This window comes from Panulirus ornatus, chromosome 68 (assembly GCF_036320965.1).
Source record: "Panulirus ornatus isolate Po-2019 chromosome 68, ASM3632096v1, whole genome shotgun sequence".
Taxonomy (NCBI): domain Eukaryota; kingdom Metazoa; phylum Arthropoda; class Malacostraca; order Decapoda; family Palinuridae; genus Panulirus; species Panulirus ornatus.
The window spans coordinates 20,761,719-20,777,998 of record NC_092291.1 but is presented as its reverse complement, the minus strand read 5'-3'; the positions used below and the strand labels follow the sequence as shown (position 1 = coordinate 20,777,998).

General features: G+C 40.0%; 1 protein-coding gene across 2 annotated transcripts in view; it reads left to right on the top strand.

Annotated features, from left to right (window-relative positions):
* Window positions 1-282: 282 nt before the first annotated feature.
* LOC139747241 (methionine aminopeptidase 1D, mitochondrial) overlaps window positions 283-16,280 on the top strand; it is a 36,736-nt gene continuing 20,738 nt past the window's right edge. For both annotated transcript variants that reach the window (XR_011712359.1, XM_071659293.1), the window contains exons 1-2: window positions 283-734; window positions 9,703-9,922. Coding sequence is in view for 1 of the 2 variants with exons in the window: in XM_071659293.1 (XP_071515394.1) it covers window positions 376-734; window positions 9,703-9,922 (579 nt within the window). In the remaining variant the exon portion in view is untranslated. The remainder of the gene's footprint in view (window positions 735-9,702; window positions 9,923-16,280) is intronic.

The window sequence follows — 16,280 nt, the reverse complement described above, 5'->3', positions numbered from 1 at the left end:
AAAATATCCTTTATCTTCCATACCAACACGATAGAAAAGCCACAGAAAACAACAAGAGTTTGGAATATTTCATATATTAATTTTTTTTTTAGATTTGGATCTAAATTTACCTTAAGTGGAGTACGAAGTTGAGCGCTTCCAATATTTATCATTGTTTTAACGGCTCTCAATTCCGTGGTTATTTTGTTAATTATTCAGTAATTCTCATTGTTTTTCGATACTTTATAGAAAAACATTTTCTTCGTCTGTCTTGCTAATTCATTTATTGGATCAAACAAGACATTTTATTTGTTTTTTTTTTCTGTATCATGTAGACCTGTTGCCGTTTGGTGGTGGTTGCGAGTCTGTGCTTTTGGTCATTATATTCAGATAATCATGTTGACCAGACGAACGCTAAGTCCTAGAAAACTCTCACGTCCATTAGAGGTTTGCTCACCAGTAAGTGGTCATCGTAAATTCTTTGTAAAATCACTTAGTCTCGTATGTAACCAGAGTATTGACAGTAGTAAGTTGGAAGATGGACCATCTCGTATGGGGCCCAGACCCTCCTTCCCCAGCAGTGGAAATCTTCAAGAGTGTCCCAAACCAAGACAAATGTCTAGGCTTCTATCATTTTCCTCGCCGAGCTGGACATTGAACAATACCAGGACACTGTCATCATTGCCTCTGCTCAGTGCTACTCCGTCACTGGTTAAACCTCAGCAAAATCGTGGCATTTGGGATATTTTTAAAAGGTAAGAACTTGCGATGAATATTCCGATGTGAAGTAAGAATCAGGCATTTTCATTTACATAGTAGTGACAAATACTGTTACAGCTTCCTTAACATTTTTTTTGCTAACATATCTAACCTTATGTAGTAACTGTCAAGTTTTCTGGTGCCTTGATGATTATGCAACAGTGGACAATATTCTTAAATATGGATTTGTTATAAGGTAAAAGTCCATTTTAGAGGAAGAAAATTGAATTTTGAAATGTGTTTGCATGTAATGAACATTCTTCACTATGTGATGTGGAAGCAGACATATTCAGCAAAAATTCTTCACTGTATGGTGGGGCACAGAAGATGACATTAATGCTAGTTTACTTCTACCACAATATTCAGAATTGATGAATTTCAGCTACAAGAGGAAGGTAGGTAGGTCTTTCATAGGTTTTATGAATGTCGAAGTTTCACTTATGTTAGTTAACCTCATAGTATCCATAATCATAACCCTTCCTACTATCAGTATATGTTACCATAAAGAATATGGATACACATCATGCTCTGCCAGTTTTACTATATTATCTACAGAGTAAGCTGTAATTTCAAAATAAAATCAGACATAGGTAGTAGTTGGTAGGCAGCCACCTACCAGGGAGGAGTACCACCAATACTACCAGTTGCGTAGTTAGGCAGCACTTGAGTGATTGTCAGATTTGTATTTCTCTGACCCAGGAAACTGTCTTTTCTCTCTTCCTCACCCAGACATGGACTGTTGAGATTCGGTCCACTAATATACACTCTCTTTGTCACGTATAACACTTTACACACAACTCATTCTTCATAATTCGAGATTTTCCTGTGATGAGTGCTCTGCATTTGCCCTGCCTTTTGGCATAATGATAAGAGAAATAGATAGAGGCAGTAGGTTGGAACATTAGGTAGGAGCATTAGGTAGAAGTAGTAGGTTCGAAATTTAAGGAGGAACATGAGGTATCAGTAGGGGAAGGAATATTAGGTAAAAGCCTCTAGAAAGACTGTGTTAGAGTTTCCCTATGCCAGTGGCCTGTTAAAAGTGAGGCACTAAAGGCTAAGAAGCAGCCCTGGAGTTCACCAGTTATGGAGACTCTTTTGCCAATGTCCACCCCCTTAAGGGAGTTCTTAAAGGGAATGGGCATCAGAGGTATAGATAGAAAGACAGGAAATCAGTGATACTTCACATACTAATCTGTTATGGCTAAAGAAGATCCGTGATATTTCAAGGTTAGTTTGACATCCCTTTACATTTGTATTTATCTACAGTAACTCTTAGAACTATTCCACCCATGGTGAGCACTTTAAAGTGTGTTAGATCTCTATACTTTTTCTTTGAGCACAGATGAATATGAAAAGAAAGACAGGACCATCTCAAGAAACTAAGTGTAACATAACATAACATTCAAGTAAGTTTGCTGCATGTGGGATAGTGACTATGATGAATCCATTGTTGTGAACTGTCAATACTAGAATTCACCTTCCAAGACATCATTACTAGTATTATTAATCAAATCGTTATCACTAGTCTTACTGATCAGGACTGATTACAAGTCTTACTAGTAAAAGCATCATTACCAGTCTTACTGATCGGGGCTTATTACTAGTGTCACCAATCAAAGCATCATTACTAGTTTTACTAATCAAGGCATCATTGCTTATCTTACTAATCAAAGCATCATTACTGCACTTACTAATTTACTGTCTAATGTTATGTCAACCATCCTTCTCTGTTAGTATCTGATTTAATCCTCCACGATCTAATGTTCATAATTGAGGGGTAGCTTAGCTTAACCAAATCTACTCAAATTCAACCGTACTTGAAAAAAAAGAATTTCATTTCTAAAATGTGATTTGTATATTGTGTTGCATTTAAATAAAACTCATGTAAATTGGATGGTACAAGTATTCACAGCAGTTGGGAAAAGGGAAGTAACTTTGATATCAGATACAAACTATTTTCCATGGGTGCTTGAGTATGTTTTGCATATTCAGAGATCCTACTTATATTTTATTTTCTCTCCATGGTTAGTCTATCCACAAGCTGTAAGAATAACCATGAAGAATAACCCCTCCCCTATATATATATATATATATATATATATATATATATATATATATATATATATATATATATATATATATCTCTCATACTATTCGCCATTTCCCGCATCAGTGAGGTAGCGTTGAGAACAGAGGACTGGGCCCTTGAGGGAATATCCTCACCTGGGCCCCTTCTCTGTTCCCTCTTTTGGAAAATTAAAAAAAAAAAAAAAAGTGAGAGGGGAGGATTTCCAGCCCCTCGCTCCCTCCCCTTTTAGTCGCCTTCTACGACACGCAGGGAATACATGGGAAGTATTCTTTCTCCCCTATCCCCAGGGATATATATATATATATATATATATATATATATATATATATATATATATATATATATATATATATATATATATATATATATATATATATTTTTTTTTTTTTTTTTTTTTTTAGACTTTGTCGCTGTCTCCCGCGTTTGCGAGGTAGCGCAAGGAAACAGACGAAAGAAATGGCCCAACCCCCCCATACACATGTACATACACACGTCCACACACGGAAATATACATACCTACACAGCTTTCCATGGTTTACCCCGGACGCTTCACATGCCTTGATTCAATCCACTGACAGCACGTCAACCCCTGTATACCACATCGCTCCAATTCACTCTATTCCTTGCCCTCCTTTCACCCTCCTGCATGTTCAGGCCCCGATCACACAAAATCCTTTTCACTCCATCTTTCCACCTCCAATTTGGTCTCCCTCTTCTCCTCGTTCCCTCCACCTCCGACACATATATCCTCTTGGTCAATCTTTCCTCACTCATTCTCTCCATGTGCCCAAACCATTTCAAAACACCCTCTTCTGCTCTCTCAACCACGCTCTTTTTATTTCCACACATCTCTCTTACCCTTACGTTACTTACTCGATCAAACCACCTCACACCACACATTGTCCTCAAACATCTCATTTCCAGCACATCCATCCTCCTGCGCACAACTCTATCCATAGCCCACGCCTCGCAACCATACAACATTGTTGGAACTACTATTCCTTCAAACATACCCATTTTTGCTTTCCGGGATAATGTTCTCGACTTCCACACATTTTTCAAGGCTCCCAAAATTTTCGCCCCCTCCCCCACCCTATGATCCACTTCCGCTTCCATGGTTCCATCCGCTGACAGATCCACTCCCAGATATCTAAAACACTTCACTTCCTCCAGTTATATATCATATATATATATATATATATATATCATACTTAGAGGTGACCACTTACATATGTAAGTATTCCCAGACTTCACCTGCAAGTAGTGGCAGGCAACCACTTAACAGATAGGTAACACTGTCTAAGTATCGATAAGGATAGTTTGATTGACTCATTTTGGGTTATTTTTAAAGTACCAGTCACTAATAGTCATTCATAAATTTTTAGTATGAAAAGATATCTTAAAAAATTAAAACTACAAAGAATTATACATTTTGGCCTTTAAAAGATATCTAAAAACTTAAAATTCTTTTGACTTCATTTAAAAAATTCATGAAGTTACTTAAAACAAAAACTTTTCTGAATTTCTCATGATCTGTACTTCTATTCCTTCCTTTCTCATAATTCATTCTTTTCTCGGAGACTGCTATATCTTTGGCATTCCCTTACATGTTTCAAAGTAATGCTGCAATTGCAGGTGTCACATATTAAGGTAAGTCATGTCCACTTATGACCATTAAGCAACACATTATGACTTTTCCTTGGTCAGTGAAAAACTGTCTCAAAATGGTTGGTAATGTTGGTAATTCCAACAATGTTGTATGGTTGCGAGGCGTGGGCTGTGGATGGAGTTGTGCGTAGGAGGATGGATGTGCTGGAAATGAGATGTTTGAGGACAATGTGTGGTGTGAGGTGGTTTGATCGAGTAAGTAACGTAAGGGTAAGAGAGATGTGTGGAAATAAAAAGAGCGTGGTTGAGAGAGCAGAAGAGGGTGTTTTGAAATGGTTTGGGCACATGGAGAGAATGAGTGAGGAAAGATTGACCAAGAGGATATATGTGTCGGAGGTGGAGGGAACGAGGAGAAGTGGGAGACCAAATTGGAGGTGGAAAGATGGAGTGAAAAAGATTTTGTGTGATTGGGGCCTGAACATGCAGGAGGGTGAAAGGAGGGCAAGGAATAGAGTGAATTGGATCGATGTGGTATACCAGGGTTGACGTGCTGTCAGTGGATTGAATCAGGGCATGTGAAGCGTCTGGGGTAAACCATGGAAAGCTGTGTAGGTATGTATATTTGCGTGTGTGGACGTATGTATATACATGTGTATGGGGGTGGGTTGGGCCATTTCTTTCGTCTGTTTCCTTGCACTACCTCGCAAACGCGGGAGACAGCGACAAAGCAAGAAAAAAAAAAAGATATATATATATATATATATATATATATATATTTTTTTTTTTTTTTTTTTTTTTGCTTTGTCGCTGTCTCCCGCGTTTGCGAGGTAGCGCAAGGAAACAGACGAAAGAAATGGCCCAACCCACCCCCATACACATGCCTTGATTCAATCCACTGACAGCATGTCAACCCCGGTATACCACATCGCTCCAATTCACTCTATTCTTTGCTGTCCTTTCACCCTCCTGCATGTTCAGGCCCCGATCACACAAAATCTTTTTCACTCCATCTTTCCACCTCCAATTTGGTCTCCCTCTTCTCTTCGTTCCCTCCACCTCCGACACATATATCCTCTTGGTCAATCTTTCCTCACTCATTCTCTCCATGTGACCAAACCATTTCAAAACACCCTCTTCTGCTCTCTCAACCACGCTCTTTTTATTTCCACACATCTCTCTTACCCTTACGTTACTTACTCGATCAAACCACCTCACACCACACATTGTCCTCAAACATCTCATTTCCAGCACATCCATCCTCCTGCGCACAATTCTATCCATAGTCCACGCCTCGCAACCATACAACATTGTTGGAACCACTATTCCTTCAAACATACCCATTTTTGCTTTCCGAGATAATGTTCTCGACTTCCACACATTCTTCAAGGCTCCCAGAATTTTTGCCCCCTCCCCCACCCTATGATCCACTTCCGCTTCCATGGTTCCATCCGCTGCCAGATCCACTCCCAGATATCTAAAACACTTCACTTCCTCCAGTTTTTCCCCATTCAAACTCACCTCCCAATTGAATTGACCCTCAACCCTACTGTACCTACTAACCTTGCTCTTATTCACATTTACTCTTAACTTTCTTCTTTCACACACTTTACCAAACTCAGTCACCAGCTTCTGCAGTTTCTCACATGAATCAGCCACCAGTGCTGTATCATCAGCGAACAACAACTGACTCACTTCCCAAGCTCTCTCATCCCCAACAGACTTCATACTTGCCCCTCTTTCCAAAACTCTTGCATTCACCTCCCTAACAACCCCATCCATAAACAAATTAAACAACCATGGAGACATCACACACCCCTGCCGCAAACCTACATTCACTGAGAACCAATCACTTTCCTCTCTTCGTTCACATACACATGCCTTACATCCTCGATAAAAACTTTTCACTGCTTCTAACAACTTGCCTCCCACACCATATATTCTTAATACCTTCCACAGAGCATCTCTATCAACTCTATCATATGCCTTCTCCAGATCCATAAATGCTACATACAAATCCATTTGCTTTTCTAAGTATTTCTCACATACATTCTTCAAAGCAAACACCTGATCCACACATCCTCTACCACTTCTGAAACCACACTGCTCTTCCCCAATCTGATGCTCTGTACATGCCTTCACCCTCTCAATCAATACCCTCCCATATAATTTGCCAGGAATACTCAACAAACTTATACCTCTGTAATTTGAGCACTCACTCTTATCCCCTTTGCCTTTGTACAATGGCACTATGCACGCATTCCGCCAATCCTCAGGCACCTCACCATGAGTCATTCTTTCTTTCTTTCATACTATTTGCCATTTCCCGCGATAGCGAGGTAGCGTTAAGAACAGAGGACTGGGTCTTTGAGGGAATATCCTCACCTGGCCCTCTTCTCTGTTCCTTCTTTTGGAAAAAAAAAAAACTAGAGGGGAGGATTTCCAGCCTCCCGCTCCCTTCCCTTTTAGTCGCCTTCTACGACACGCAGGGAATACGTGGGAAGTATTCTTAATCCCCTATCCCCAGGGATAATATATATATATATATATATATATATATATATATATATATATATATATATATATATACACACACAGACATATACCTATATACGCATGTACATAATTCATACTTGCTGCCTTTATTCATTCCCGTTGCCACCCCACCACACATGAAATGACAACCGCCTCCCCCCGCATGCACGCAAGGTAGCGCTAGGAAAAGACAACAATGACCACATTCATTCACATTCAGTCTCTAGCTGTCATGTATAATGCATCGAAACCACAGCTCTCTTTCCACATCCAGGCCCCACAAAACTTTACATGGTTTACCCCAGAGACTTCACATGCCCTGGTTCAATCCATTGACAGCACGACGACCCCTGTATACTACATTGTTCCAATTCACTCTATTCCTTGCACGCCTTTCACCCTCCTGCATGTTCAGGCCCCGATCACTCGAAATCTTTTTCACTCCATCTTCTCACCTCCAATTTGGTCTCCCACTTCTCCTCATTCCCTCCACCTTTGACACATGTATCCTCTTTGTCAATCTTTTCTCATTCTCTCCATATGACCAGACCACTTCAAAACACCCTCCTCTGCTCTCTCGACCACACTCTCTTTATAACCACACATCTCTCTTACCCTTCCATCACTTACTCGATCAAACCACCTCACACCACATATTGTCCTCAAACATCTCATCTCTCACACATCCACCCTCCTCCACACAACTCTATCTATAGCCCACGTCTCGCAATCATATAACATTGTTGGAACCACTATTCCTTCAAACATATCCATTTTTGCTTTCTGAGATAATGTTCTAGCCTTCCACACATTTTTCAACGCTCCCAGAACTTTCAACCCCTCTCCCACCCTGTGACTCACTTCCGTTTCCATGGTTCCATCCGCTGCCAAATCTACTCCAAAGTATCTAAAACACTTCGCTTCCTCCAGTTTTTCTCCATTCAAACTTACCTCCAATTGACTTGTCCTTCAACCATACTGTACCTAATAACGTTGCTCTTATTCACATTTACTCTCAGCATTCTTCTTTCACACACTTTACCAAACTCAGTCACCAGCTTCTGCAGTTTCTCACCCAAATCAGCCACCAGCACTGTATCATCAGCGAATAACTGACTCACTTCCCAAGCTCTCTCATCCACAACAGACTGCATACTTGCCCCTCTCTCCAAAACTCTTGCATTACACATATACTTTCTGCCCCAAAAGTTCCTTTTATCCTTAACTGGCTCCTGCAGCAGTTTGGAAGCTGGTCATATTCAACAGCTGGACCTCATGCCATAAATTTTGTGACGTGTGTGTGTGTGTGTGTGTGTGTGTGTGTGTGTGTGTGTGTGTGTGCAGGTACTGCAGGGTAATTGAATATTAAGCACTCTCTGTCTTCTTTACTGTATTTGCATAAACAATTGTAACACTTGTAACTTCTATTAGGTGAGGAGGAACTGAACCTTTTGTTTTTCATCAGAGACCTCATCAAGAGAAGTCACAAATATGACATGATACAGCTACAGTAACATAGTAATGGAATAGTGGAACATGTTATGTGAAGCAATGAATGTAGAAAGCAAAAAGAAGTCCAGGAGATATAACAGAATATGAATGTTGAGAGGTGGGACGTCATGAGTGTATGCCTCTCTTCTAGCATGCATGCACTGATAATCCATGTAAACAAATACTTCTCTCATTTACTCTTATCCTTTTTATGTTTTCTGGCATCTTTGGATCACTTATGCTGAGACCAATTATTGGTCCTGGGACCCAGCCAAGCCAAGCCAAGCCCAGAATATTGTACAGGTCTAGACAACCAATTTTGTTAGTAGTCTGTGAGTAGTCTGTAAGTCTGATAATTTTGAAAATTATGATTTGTTCCATCATGCATTTTTTTTTGTTTAGGCAAAGTTTGTACAACAGGAACTTAGTTATTTGAACACGTATGTTTTCTAGGAACAGAATATATTATTCATGAAAATTTGTATTCAGGGATTTCTCCTTGAATGAATACAGTATTGCACTTTAGAAGTTTAAAGAAAACATATCTCATCCATGTCATACCCTTTTTGTACATGATATAAGTACTGTTTAAAGGATTTATGAAAGTTTCAGGAAGTAATTTTGACAGTAGAACAAAACTTTAGATAGGTTATTTTCTAGTAGTTCATTTGATAGCACTGATTATATCTTTTATTGATGTAATTGTGTTGTCTTCCTCTCAGAAGGATAACAAATGCAGAAAGTTCCACAGATTTTTGAATTATTGTCTTCTAGTGTCAAAATCCTGACTGGAATACTGAAAACCTTTTGAAGAATTATGCATGTTGATTTGGCTGTCACATAAGTGAAGTGATCCCACCAGGTCTTTGCACCTGAAATAAGAAAATGAAGAAAGATTTAATGGATAAAAATAGTAAGTGGCATGAAAGCACCATCTTTTGTAATAAAGACACTCCTTTACAGTATATTGCTTGTGTGGTTTACCAAAGTACAAGTGTAATACCTGCCAAAGAATAGATCTTGACAATGAAGTTCCCACCTTAAAATGTCATGTTGAACATCTCAAATCTTTTCATGTCTTTTTTTTATACAGTGCAACCTTCCATTTCCTCTGCAGATATAATATATTAAAGCCTTTCATATCTTTTTATATGATGTAACCTTTCATTTTCTTAACAGCACTAACTTTGGCAACTATGCTTTCATATCTTTTTATATGATGTAGCCTTTCATTTTCTTAACAGAGCTAACTTTGGCAACTATGCTGTACTTGACAAAGTTGGAGAAGTATCAGCAGCACAGCTAGTCCCTTCTCACATACTTTGCCCACCATATGCAAGAACTGGTGAACCTCCTGTACCGCCATCTTGTCCTGAATTAAAGTCGGAATGGCAAGTGCAGGCTATGAGAAAAGCTTGTCACCTAGCACGCAGTGTACTGAATATTGTTGGAGAAAATATTCAGGTACAGTATCCCAAGTTATTATTTAAATGAAAGGTACGTAAACATTGGATTATTAAGAATCTTAGGGTCTTTGGGCCAAAGTATTCTTTTGATCCCCTTGGAAAGAAGGGGGAGCATTTTCAGGCCCCCCCAAGCTATCAGGCCTTGGAATAATTTATGAATAATTTATAGGGTCTTGCAGTAATGCAAGAAAAACTGAGTTATCTCATTTTGATGTCCCATATACATACTATATGTGTGTCTGAAGTGGAGGGGACAAGAAGGAAGAGACCAAATGGGAAATGGAAAAATGCAGTGAAAGATGTTTTAAGGGGTCAGGGCCTGAGCATGCAAGATGTGAGGCTTGCATGAGATCAAGTGAATTGGAGTCATGCTGTCTGTGGGATTAGCCAGGACATATAAAGTGGTCATGGGAACCCTAGGAAGGTGTGTAGGTCTTAATGTGGAGAGGGGACTCTGGTTTCACTTCATACATGATAGTTAGAGAGTGGCTGTGAGCAAATGTGGCCATTCTTTGTTCCTGGTGCTACCATGGTACACTGAAAACAATGAGTTATGATAAATATAGAGAATATAGATAATATTTTTGAAGGAATAGTGGTTCCAACAATGTTATATGGTTGTGAGACATGGGTTATAGATAGGGTTGTGCAGAAAAGGGTGGATGTGTTGGAAATGAGATGTTTGAGGACAATATGTGGTGTGAGGTGGTTCGATCGAGTAAGTAATGAAAGGGTAAGAGAGATGTGTGGTAATAAAAAGAGTATGGTTGAGAGAGCAGGAGAGGGTGTATTGAAATGGTTTGGTCACATGGAGAGAATGAGTGAGGAAAGATTGGCAAAGATGATATATGTGTCAGAGGTGGAGGGAATGAGGAGAAGTGGGAGACCAAATTGGATGTGGAAGGATGGAGTGAAAAAGATTTTGAGCAATCTGGGCCTGAACATACAGGAGGGTGAAAAGCATGCAAGGAATAGAGTGAATTGGAATAGTATGGTATACTGGGGTCGATGTGTTGTCAGTGGATTGAACCAGGGCATGTGAAGCATTCGGGGTAAACCATGGAAAGTTTTGTGGGACCTGGATGTGGAAAGAGAGCAGTGGTTTCGGTGCATTACATATGACGGCTAGAGACTGAGTGTGAATGAATGTGGTCTTTGTTGTCTTTTCCTAGCGCTACCTTGCACGCGTGCGGGGGGAGGGGGGTGCCATTTCATGTGTGGCGGGCTGGCCACAGGAATGGATGAAGGCAGCAAGTATGAATATGTTTATGTGTACAGATGTATATGTCTTTGTATGTATATGTATGTATACGTTGAAATGCATAGGCATGTATATGTGCGTGTGTGGGCGTTTATGTATATACATGTGTATGTGGGTGGGTTAGGCCATTCTTTTGTCTGTTACTTTGCACTACCTCACTAACGTGGGAGACAGCGACAAGGTATGATGAATAAATAATATATATATATATCCTTGAGGATAGGGGAGAAAAAATACTTCCCATGTATCCCCTGCATGTCGTAGAATGCAACTAAAATGGAAGGGAGCGGGGGACTGAAAATCCTCCCTTCTCGTTTTTTGATTTTCCAAAAGAAGGAACAGAGAAGGGGGTCTTGGGAGGATCTTCTCTCAAAGGCTCAGTCCTTTGTTCTTAATGCTACTTTGCTGATGCGGGAAATGGCAAATTGTATGGAAAAAATATATATGTATACTATCCGTAGGGATAGGAGAGAAAGAAGAATTCCCAGATATTCCCTGCATGTCATAGAAGGTGACTAAAAGGGGAGGGAGCTGGGGGCTGGAAATCCTCCCCTCCTGTTTTGATTTTTCCAAAAGAAGGAACAGACAAGGGGGCCAAGTGAGGATATATCCTCTGAGGCTCAGTCCTCTGTTCTTGGCGCTACCTAACTGGCGTTGGAAGTGGTGAATATGTATGAAGAAAAAGTATATATATATATATATATATATATATATATATATATATATATATATATATATATATATATATATATACATATATATATATATATATATATATTTCTTTCTTTCATACTATTCGCCATTTCCCGCATTAGCGAGGTAGCGTTAAGAACAGAGGACTGGGCCTTAGAGGGAATATCCTCACCTGACCCCCTTCTCTGTTCCTTCTTTTGGAAAATTAAAAAAAAAAACGAGAGGGGAGGATTTCCAGCCACCCGCTCCCTCCCCTTTTAGTCGCCTTCTACGACACGCAGGGAATACGTGGGAAGTATTCTTTCTCCCCTATCCCCAGGGATAATATATATATATATATATATATATATATATATATATATATATATATATATATATATATATATATATATATATTCTTTTTTTTCTTTTAAACTATTCGCCATTTCCCGCGTTAGCGAGGTAGCGCTAAGAACAGAGGATGGGCCTTTTTTGGAATATCCTCACCTGGCCCCACTCTGTTCCTTCTTTTGGAAAATAAAAAAAAAAAAGAAAAAAAAATGAGAGGGGAGGATTTCCAGCCCCCCCACTCCCTTCCATTTTAGTCGCCTTCTGCGACACACAGGGAATACATGGGAAGTATTCTTTCTCCCCTATCCCCAGGGATAGATAGCTGATATATATATATATATATATATATATATATATATATATATATATATATATATATATATATATATATATATATATATATATATATACGAATAAAGTGTATATGAACGCGTACCTTCATAGAACATATATATATATATATATATATATATATATATAATCCCCTGGGGATAGGGGAGAAAGAATACTTCCCATGTATTCCCTGCGTGTCGTAGAAGGCGACTAAAAGGGGAGGGAGCGGGGGGCTGGAAATCCACCCCTCTTGTTTTTTTTTTAATTTTCCAAAAGAAGGAACAGAGAAGGGGGCCAGGTGAGGATATTCCCTCAGAGGCCCAGTCCTCTGTTCTTAACGCTACCTTGCTAATGCGGGAAATGGCGAATAGTTTGAAAGAAAGAAAGATGTATATATATATATCTGGGGATAGGGGAGAAAGAATACTTCCCACGTATTCCCTGCGTGTCGTAGAAGGCGACTAAAAGGGGAGGGAGTGGGGGGCTGGAAATCCTCCCCTCTCGTTATTTTTTTTAATTTTCCAAAAGAAGGAACAGAGAAGGGGGCCAGGTGAGGATATTCCCTCAAAGGCCCAGTTCTTTGTTCTTAACGCTACCTCACTTATGCGGGAAATGGCGAATAGTTTGAAAGAAAGAAAAAGAAATATATATATATATATATATATATATATATATATATATATATATATATATATATATATATACCTGGGGATAGGGGAGAAAGAATACTTCCCACGTATTCCCTGCGTGTCGTAGAAGGTGACTAAAAGGGGAGGGAGCGGGGGCCTGGAAATCCTCCCCTCTCGTTTTTTTTTTAATTTTCCAAAAGAGGGAACAGAGAATTGTGCCAGGTGAGGGTATTCCCTCAAAGGCCCAGTCCTCTGTTCTTAACGCTACCTCGCTAATGCGGGAAATGGCGAATAGTTTGAAAGAAAGAAATATATATATATATATATATTTTTCTTTTCTTTCATACTATTCGCCATTTCCCGCATCAGCAAGGTAGCGTTAAGAACAGAGGACTGGACCTTTGAGGGAATATCCTCACCTGGCCCCCTTCTCTGTTCCTTCTTTGGAAAATTAAAAAAAGAAAAGAAAATAAGTGAGAGGGGAGGATTTCCACCCCCCCGCTCCCTTCCCTTTTAGTCGCCTTCTACGACACGCAGGGAATGCGTGGTAAGTATTCTTTTTTCCCTATCCCTATATATATATATATATATATATATATATATATATATATATATATATATATGTATATATATATATATATATATATATATATATATATATGTATATATATATATATATATATCCCTGGGGATAGGGGATTAAGAATACTTCCCACGTATTCCCTGCGTGTCGTAGAAGGTGACTAAAAGGGGAGGGAGCAGGGGGCTGGAAATCCTCCCCTCTCGTTTTTTTTTTTTTTTTTCAAAAGAAGGAACAGAGGGGGCCAGGTGAGGATATTCCAAAAAAGGCCCAGTCCTCTGTTCTTAACGTTACCTCGCTAACGCGGGAAATGGCGATTAGTTTAAAAGAAAAAAAAGATATATATATATATCTTTCTTTTTCTTTCAAACTATTCGCCATTTCCCGCGTTAGTGAGGTAGCGTTAGGAACAGAGGACTGGGCCTTTTTTGGAATATCCTCCCCTGGCCCCCTCTGTTCCTTCTTTTGGAAAAAAAAAAAAAAAAAAACGAGAGGGGAGGATTTCCAGCCCCCCGCTCCCTCCCCTTTTAGTCGCCTTCTACGACACGCAGGGAATACGTGGGAAGTATTCTTAATCCCCTATCCCCAGGGATAATATATATATATATATATATTATCCCTGGGGATAGGGGATTAAGAATACATCCCACGTATTCCCTGCGTGTCGTAGAAGGCGACTAAAAGGGGAGGGAGCGAGGGGCTGGAAATCCTCCCCTCTCTTTCTTTTTTTTTTTTTTTTTTTTAATTTTCCAAAAGAAGGAACAGAGGGGGCCAGGTGAGGATATTCCAAAAAAGGCCCAGTCCTCTGTTCTTAACGCTACCTTGCTATCGCGGGAAATGGCGAATAGTATGAAAAAAAAAAAAAAAAAAAATATACATATATATATATATATTTTTTTTTTTTTTTTTTATACTTTGTCGCTGTCTCCCGCGTTTGCGAGGTAGCGCAAGGAAACAGACGAAAGAAATGGCCCAACCCCCCCCATACACATGTACATACACACGTCCACACATGCAAATATACATACCTACACAGCTTTCCATGGTTTACCCCAGACGCTTCACATGCCTTGATTCAATCCACTGACAGCACGTCAACCCCTGTATACCACATCGCTCCAATTCACTCTATTCCTTGCCCTCCTTTCACCCTCCTGCATGTTCAGGCCCCGATCACACAAAATCCTTTTCACTCCATCTTTCCACCTCCAATTTGGTCTCCCTCTTCTCCTCGTTCCCTCCACCTCCGACACATATATCCTCTTGGTCAATCTTTCCTCACTCATTCTCTCCATGTGCCCAAACCACTTCAAAACACCCTCTTCTGCTCTCTCAACCACGCTCTTTTTATTTCCACACATCTCTCTTACCCTTACGTTACTTACTCGATCAAACCACCTCACACCACACATTGTCCTCAAACATCTCATTTCCAGCACATCCATCCTCCTACGCACAACTCTATCCATAGCCCACGCCTCGCAACCATACAACATTGTTGGAACTACTATTCCTTCAAACATACCCATTTTTGCTTTCCGGGATAATGTTCTCGACTTCCACACATTTTTCAAGGCTCCCAAAATTTTCGCCCCCTCCCCCACCCTATGATCCACTTCCGCTTCCATGGTTCCATCCGCTGACAGATCCACTCCCAGATATCTAAAACACTTCACTTCCTCCAGCCTCTCACCATTCAAACTCACCTCCCAATTGACTTGACCCTCAACCCTACTGTACCTAATAACCTTGCTCTTATTGACATTTACTCTTAACTTTCTTCTTCCACACACTTTACCAAACTCCGTCACCAGCTTCTGCAGTTTCTCACATGAATCCGCCACCAGCGCTGTATCATCAGCGAACAACAACTGACTCACTTCCCAAGCTCTCTCATCCCCAACAGACTTCATACTTGCCCCTCTTTCCAAAACTCTTGCATTTACCTCCCTAACAACCCCATCCATAAACAAATTATATATATATATGGGAAGTGAGTCAGTTGTTGTTCGCAGATGATACAGCGCTGGTGGCTGATTCATGTGAGAAACTGCAGAAGCTGGTGACTGAGTTTGGTAAAGTGTGTGAAAGAAGAAAGTTAAGAGTAAATGTGAATAAGAGCAAGGTTATTAGGTACAGTAGGGTTGAGGGTCAAGTCAATTGGGAGGTAAGTTTGAATGGAGAAAAACTGGAGGAAGTAAAGTGTTTTAGATATCTGGGAGTGGATCTGGCAGCAGATGGAACCATGGAAGCAGAAGCGGATCATAGGGTGGGGGAGGGAGCGAAAATCCTGGGAGCCTTGAAGAATGTGTGGAAGTAGAGAACATTATCTCGGAAAGCAAAAATGGGTATGTTTGAAGGAATAGTGGTTCCAACAATGTTGTATGGTTGCGAGGCGTGGGCTATGGATAGAGTTGTGCACAGGAGGATGGATGTGCTGGAAATGAGATGTTTGAGGACAATGTGTGGTGTGGGGTGGTTTGATCGAGTAAGTAACGTAAGGGTAAGAGAGATGTGTGGAAATAAAAAG